We start from the raw sequence: 8141 nt of genomic DNA on the forward strand, positions 1-8141 counted from the left end.
TCTCTTTTCTGGATAAGGACATCACATAGTCCTTGCTTAATATCTAAAATCAGTTTTCTTTGATTTGGAACACTCTTAGTATTAGGTTACAAAATCGATTATGGACACGTTCAACGTCTTTTCCTGTATGAAAACCCCACACCTTGGTGTCGTTATTAAGGACACTGGCGACATATGTATCAAACACTTTTAGTTTTGATTCAATATTCAAAAAAAATTCCTTACATGTTTTAAGTATACCAAACATGCATTTGCTAACTTGTTGAGCCAGTATCTTCTGTGTTAGATTAAATTTACAATTAAAACTTAAGGTCATGCCTTAATAACTGAAGCTATTTACCGGCTCCACCGATTGCTTATTATCTGTAACTTTTAGGTAGTTTTGATCCTTTTCGGAATAAAACAACTTTTGTTTGAGTCACATTTACATCAATATTCAAACTCTCACAGTAAATATGCAAATTATCTAAGATAGTTTGAAGACCCTCCTTAGACCCAGACAGTAAAACAGTGTCGTCTTCGAACATCAAAAGAAACAATGAGATGTCTTAAGTTGAGTAGGTTCACATACACTCTTAAGGAGATCAGATTCGAAGTCGTTGATATACAACTAGTTTTGAAAGGTGTGAGAATTGCAGAGGACAGATATGTGTGAAGTAATGACATCAATTATGTTCAGCTGACCGGAAAAATAGCTCCACTTCGAGATAAACCATCGAGATTACCGAATTCGAGATATCAGAATGTTTATATAGAGAAAACGGTCGGGACCGACTAAAGACTTCTACATAAGCAGAGTATTCGAGATTACCCATGTTCGAGATACCGATATTTACCTGTATATATTTCTTAAGGTTTTTACTTTATCGTACGGAACACTTACTCTTTCCTCGCAACAAGATCTGTCAAGTATTCAGTATGTAATTACAAATAGACAAAAAGATATCAGGAGCATTTATTATGCCACAGATTATAAGTGTTAATTTTAGGGAATGTATGCAATTTTGATTTGTTCAATATTTTATTTTTTATCAGAACAACAATTGCGCAACAATAAAGTTTTACACAACACTGACGCAGTGTGTGATTTGAATGGAGCCAAACATCTCTATGAAGCTTGCCGAAATGGACAGGACAACATTGTACAACAATTACTAGGGGATGGAGCAGACATTAACTTGTGCATAGAAAACGGAGCCAGTCCTCTCTCTGTAGCTTGTCAAAATGGACATGACAGCACTGTACAGCTTTTACTGAGAAATGGAGGAAATATCAATTGGTGTAAGAAAAATGGAGCTAGTCCTCTTTTTTTAGCTTGTGAAAATGGACATGATAGTACTGTTAAAATTTTGCTTAGGAATGGAGCCGAAATAAATTTATGCCAGGAACATGGAGTTAGTCCTCTCCATGTAGCTTGTCAAAACGGATTTAACAGCATTCTACAGTTCTTGCTGAGTAACGGAGCAGAAATTAATTTATGCATGGAGAATGGCGCTAGTCCTCTCTATGTAGCTTGTCAAGAAGGACATAACAGTACTGTTCAGATCTTGCTAAGTAATGGAGCTGACATTAACATTTGCACAAAAAGCAAAGCTAGTCCTCTATATGTAGCTTGTCAAAACGGACACGAAAGCACTGCAAATTTCTTGCTGACTAAGGGAGCAGACATTAACTTGTGCATAAAAAACGGAGCCAGTCCTCTGTTTATAGCTTGTCAAAATGGACATGACAGTATTGTACAGTTGTTACTGAGATTTGGAGCAGACATTAATTTATGCTCGGAAAACGAAGACAGTGCTCTGTATATAGCTTGTCAAAATGGACATGATAGTATTATACTCCTCCTTCTTGATAAGGGAGCAGACCTTAATGTGCGTAGCGATGACGGAGCCAGTCCACTCTATATTGCTTGTCAAAACGGACATTATGACACTGTATATCTCTTACTTACCAATGCTGCAGACATTAATTTGGGCACATTAGACGGAACAAGTCCACTTATCATAGCTTGTTTTGTTGGAAATGATGATATTGTACAGCTTTTACTCTGTTATGATGCAGACGTTAATTTGTGCAGAATAGGGCAGGCCAGTCCTCTTTTTACAGCCTGTCAATTTGGACATAAACGCATTGTAGAGTTCTTACTGAGCAATGGAGCAAACGTTAATCTTTGCGAAGAAGACGGTACAAGTCCTCTGTGTGTAGCTTGTTTTGATGGATATTTTGAAATAGCACAAATCTTACTTGAAAAAAGTGCAGACGTAAATTTGTGCAGGAACAATGGAGCCAGTCCACTCTTTATAGCTTGTCAAAAAGGACATGACAACACAGTGCAACTTTTACTAAGTAATGGAGCAGATGAGAATTTATGCATGGAAAACGGAGCCAGTCCACTCTTTATAGCTTGTGGTAATGGACATGACATCACAGTGCAATTTTTACTTAGTAATGGGGCAAGCGTCAATTTATGCACGGAAAACGGAGCCAGTCCACTTTTCATAGCTTGTCAAAACGGACATGACATCATAGTGCAACTTTTACTAAGTAATGGGGCAAGCGTCAATTTATGCATGGAAAACGGAGCCAGTCCACTCCATGTAGCTTGTCATAACGGACATGACAGCACAGTGCAGCTTTTACTTAGTAATGGGGCAGATGAGAATTTATGCATGGAAAACGGAGCCAGTCCACTCTATATAGCTTGTGATAATGGACATGACAGCATAGTGCAACTTTTACTTGGGGCAAGCGTCAGTTTTTGCTTGGAAAACGGTGTACTTTATATACGCTATCAAAAAGGAAATGACAGCAAAGTGCAACATTTACTTAGTAATAGGGCAGATGTGAACTTATGCAAGGAAAACGGAGCCAGTCCACTTTTTATAGGCTGTCAAAACGGACATGACAGCATAGTGCAACTTTTACTTAGTAATGGGGCAGATGTGAACTTATGCATGAAAAACGGAATCAGTCCACTCTATATAGCTTGTCAAAACGGACTTGACAGCATAGTGCAGCTTTTACTTAGTAATGGGGCAGATGTGAACTTATGCATAGAAAACGGAGCCAGTCCACTCTATATAGCTTGTCAAAACGGACAACATAGCACTGTTAAGATTTTACTGTTAAATGAAGCTGATATAAATGTATGTATGAAAGATGGAGATAGCCCTCTTCATGGAGCATGTTATGATGGACATACTAGCATTGTTAAAGTTTTACTTAACAAAGGTGCATACATCAATTTAAACAATATAAGAGAACTAAGTCCTCTTTTTATTGCCTTTCATGGAAGACATTACAAAACCGTTCAATTTTTACTGAAAAACGGCGCGGACGCTAGCCTTGCTAATGGATGTGGAATGATACCTTCTTTAATAGATTGGTTCGATGAAAATGATAGAACCGTGCAATTTTTACGGCGCGAAGACAACATCATCAAAAACATTCATGATCCAGATTCGTTTTTTTCTCTGTTTGTGTTTTGTCAAGTGGAAAATGCGAAACGAATAATTTATGAACTATTCCGTCTTTAACTATGCTTTCATATGTTTACAGTCAAGTCTTCATATATATGCCAATGAAAATAAGAAAGCAGATATCACATTGAATAGTGAACTTATGATTGGACTACTTTATAAGATATAACAATCATTGATGTTTCCTGTTGAATTATGATTGAAAAATTTGGTTGTCGATATTTCATTTTCACATATTTCAAAGTGCATTTCGCATATTCATATGAAATAGTTTAATCCATAATTGTAAACATCAATATAACTTATCGCCTAATATCAACGCACTTTGAAAAAAAAAGATTTGGGGCCATACTCAAAGCGTTTGGAAATCCCAAATTCTACCGCTCTACTTTTTGGGAACAGAAGGGAGTGGCAACCAGATAAAATTTATTTTATTCATTCTGAAACATGTCATTATCATATTTGCAATATCCATGAACATAAAACATACTGGAGTAAACGTATAAGTACTGAAAAAGAGAAAACATCAATTTTAGATGTGATACAGTCTTTGACTCAACAACAGTTTTCCCCATGATATGATGCAAAATATTTATATGTCTAAGCATAATCCATTTTTAGAATTCGAACCAACAAATCATTGTATTATAAAAAGAAAGAGAGTTACACGTACAACTGTTAATTAACTGTATATTAAAGCATTACCAACTCAAAGTTAGCATTAGGTTATCCAGATATTTATTTTCTTAAAATGTTGTGCAATTTTGTTTTTGTCAAATCCAAATGTTTTGAACAAAGTATTAGGAGATCCTTGCTAAAGGAGTACATTTGCAGTAAACATATTCACTAAGTAAAAAGATTTTTTTTAAAATGGGAGGAATGTTCACGGCTAAGTACAATTATGTAATTCAATTCATTTTCTTTTTTTAATATCTATCTTATATTTTTTATACTTTATCTGCTAAAATATTCATCTATTGCTCTGCAAGTGTAAATTGTTAAACCACATGAGCTTATTAGAAAACTTTTTTCAGGAAACTGTTAATGTATGAGCTTAAAAACCCACTCTCTACATAATTAATCATTGAGCTAAACTAAGTAAAAATAATGAATATTTTTGCTAGTTATTCTCGAAATTTAAAAGAATTTGGACCGAACCCTGCAATTTTTTTTTCAAAGTGCGTTACAATCACCATATCAACGTCCTATGAAAAAACTTAAGTGCCAACTCATTGCCAAAATGAAGGTGGAATAACACATCATCACAAAATGACTGACCTTTGATCGAAAGAACATTTCGTTTTATTAAAAGGATTTTATCGACGGCAACATGCAACTTACTCAATAGCTGAGTGTATAAAGTGTCGGGCTTGTTATCCGTACATCTCGAGTTGGAATCTAACATGGCTTCTGGTTTACTGTCAGCCGAGAGTGCACGGATAGTTTTCGTGGAGGCGAAAGTTAGTTGGTTTGTGAACTTATGTAAGTAGTAAAGCTAAGTTGAATAATTGTATATATCATATTGTACATAAGTTGTTGAACTATATTTCAATAAGCATTGAAATCAACAAAAAGCATGATGCCTGCAACGTTGAGTTGCGGCCATGAGGGCTGATCACAAAATTACCCAAACAATATAAAAAAAAACTACCGCCGTGAAAACACAGCAACTTTTCATGCATTAGATGGGCAGATTAAACCCCATAATATCATCAAGTTCGTACATGAACATTTTGGAGCTGTATCTATGTTCGCGTTAGTCCCAAGATCAGGAAATTTATATGAAATCGCCTTAGACGGTTGGGCCCCTCTTCAGTATCTTTTAGAAGGAATAAAAATAGGAGACAAAACATATGAATGCAGAGCAAAAGTTCAAAACTCAATAATGGCCAGTTTTCTACATCTCCAGCATACATTGAAGATCATGAAATTGAAGATGCACTTCAGTCAATGAACATTGAAATATTATCTCCAATCCAACGGCGATATTACCCTGGAACAAATATCGTCGATGGACAATTACCACTAAATATGCAGACCTCACCGTACACAATCAAATTCAGAAAAGAATACTACAGAGTTATTCACAATGGGCAAATTAAAGTGTATTCGTTATGTTATTCGCAAGACCATCTGTTTACGGTTTGCCCTAAGTTTGTCTGCTTTAGATGAAAGAACAAGGACACTACTTAGAACATGTAGGGTGAAAAAGTGTTACGATTGTCCTGAATGGGGAGACGAGTTTTCGTGCGGGTCAAGTCAACACGATTCAGGAGATGACGGTTCTGTGAAAGAGGTAAGTTAGGAGAACGGCGCACAGCATTACGAGGCATAAGAGAGAGAATCGGAACCAGAAATGGAAGTAAACGAAACACAAAAGAAAGTTGAACCCAAATTTGATTCACAAGTGAAAGAAAATAGTGAAAAGATCAGTGAACCCGTTGATAGTGCCGATAGCCATCATGACCATACCACGCGGACGAAAACAAAGTCGAAGGAGAAAATTCAGAAAGTTCCGAGTCTTCAGGACAGGACGACGAAATCGTTAACAAAGAAAAAACCAAGAGAAAGGAGAAAGTAAAGAAAGGAAAGGCAAAAAAGATTCGATAAAATGAATAAAATTATTGTAACTTTATCACTCATATATCTGTAATGTTAGTTACGTTATGGAACTGTAATGGGTTATGTAAAATGAAAATGATATGTACATGTAGTTTATTTGTTGAAAAGAAATTTGATATTATTTGTTTACAAGAGACACATTGAAAAGATGAATTTATTGATAGGTATAAACATTTATGGAATGGTGATATTAATTACAATAATTATGACAGTTTGTCAAAAGGGTGAAGCATTTTGAATAAGAAATGATCTAAAAGAATATGTTGAATTTGTCCATGGTTTTGTTCGTAGATTTTTGCACATAAAATATAAAGATAATAAGGAAACATTTGATATGATAAATGTATTTGCACCAAACAAAGTTGCAGATAGATCATCATTTTTTAAGAATATTTCAGATATAATCCCAATGTCTAACAGTCTTATGATACTAGGGGATTTTAATAACACGCTCAGTGAAATAGATCGTTGTGGAAAAGCTGTCCATACGTATGACAAAGGTTATAAAGCACTGTTTGAATTTGTGAATAAACATAGTGTTGATGACATATGGAGAAATAATTATAATTGAGAGAAAAAAATCTAGAAAAATGGTGATTGAAAATACACAAGTTCAAAGTAGAATAGACTATATTTTAACATCTAAGGATTCGAACAAGTATGTTAAAAAATATCTTTTATGTTGAAACTACTTTGAGTGATCATTCAATAGCTGTGCTTTATTTTAAAAATGATGATTCTGAAAGAGGTCCTAGAATATTTATTCTAAATAATTTAATTTTTAGTGATGATATATACAAAGAAAAATTTGTAAAATCGATGGAAATAGAAAAAGATTGCATATTATACGACACATCACTATTAGTTTGGTAGGATAATTTAAAATGCAAAATTAAGAAGTGTTCTCAGAGTTATAGTGAAAGAAGGGCTAAAGAATGCAACAACGAATATTTTACTCTACAAAGCAAAATAAGGTTATCTGAGAATATTGCAAATTGAGAAAAAATAGATATTGAAAAATTTGAAGCGTTGAAATGTGAACTGTCAGAGTTTAAATTAAAAAAAATGCAGAGATGCAATTTCAAGGTCAAAGCCTCAATGGGCCAATGAGTCTAATAAATATTTTTTGAATTCGGAAAAAGTTTGACAAAAATCAAATTCAATTGAAGAATTAGTTGATGATGATGTAATTTGAAATGATACAGAGGCGTTACAATGAAGCGCATTGAAGTGGTAAAAGTTTGTATTTGAATGGAATGTTCTGAACTTTGTATCAAACGTCAATTGTTATATAAGACACGCCCATTTTTTTTAAACGAGGAATGTACAATTCAATGTTTTGAAGTGTACACCGTTTAATACTATAAAGGTTATTTCATAAACAACATAAAAGACATAATTGCATATGATTAAAAAAACGGGATGCAGCTTTTGTCCATATTTCCAGGGTCCAACAAGAAATTTGACACCTTTTATCTCCATATGTTACATGTAACGCACCGGATCGGTTTTATGTCGATTCTAATACCCATTTTTTTCTTTCAAAATGAAAATGATTTTAGAATCATTTGCATTTCAAATATCAAACATAACCCAGTTATACATGCCAAAATGTTCTAAGATTCTATAGTTAATTCGGTAACTAATAGATAATGGCAAAAATAGAGTGACTGGTAAAGTACTATGGGGAGTATTTTCCCGAAAAGAAATTCAAAGTGCGAGCGTGTTAAAACCGCCTAAAAAATATGGAAATGGTAAGTCCAAGAAGGTACATATACATTGTGACGAATGCTATTTTCCTCGTTTCAAAAGAAATGGGCGTGACTTATGTAGCAACTGACTTTCAATACAAATGGTAGAACATTCCATTCAAACGAAAAAAATTACCACTTCAATGCGCTTCATTGTACTAGATATTCAAAACATTTTTATTTCTAAATTATACTTATTTGTCAATTTTAAAGATGAAAATAAGGAGCATTTTTAAATCATTAATTGATAAAAAAAAAAATTAGATGAGAATGATTTTAGTTAAAAATG

General features: G+C 34.0%; 1 protein-coding gene across 1 annotated transcript; it reads left to right on the forward strand.

The window, feature by feature from the left end:
• The first annotated feature begins 992 nt into the window (after nucleotides 1-992).
• Nucleotides 993-7916, forward strand: LOC117690653 (ankyrin-1-like). Its single transcript, XM_066071381.1, has one exon. It carries the CDS (start codon nucleotides 993-995, stop codon nucleotides 3534-3536), a length of 2544 nt encoding a protein of 847 aa, XP_065927453.1. The 3' UTR covers nucleotides 3537-7916.
• The last annotated feature ends 225 nt before the right edge of the window (nucleotides 7917-8141 follow it).

The sequence above is a fragment of the Magallana gigas genome, chromosome 9 (genome assembly GCF_963853765.1).
Source record: "Magallana gigas chromosome 9, xbMagGiga1.1, whole genome shotgun sequence".
Lineage (NCBI taxonomy): Eukaryota > Metazoa > Mollusca > Bivalvia > Ostreida > Ostreidae > Magallana > Magallana gigas.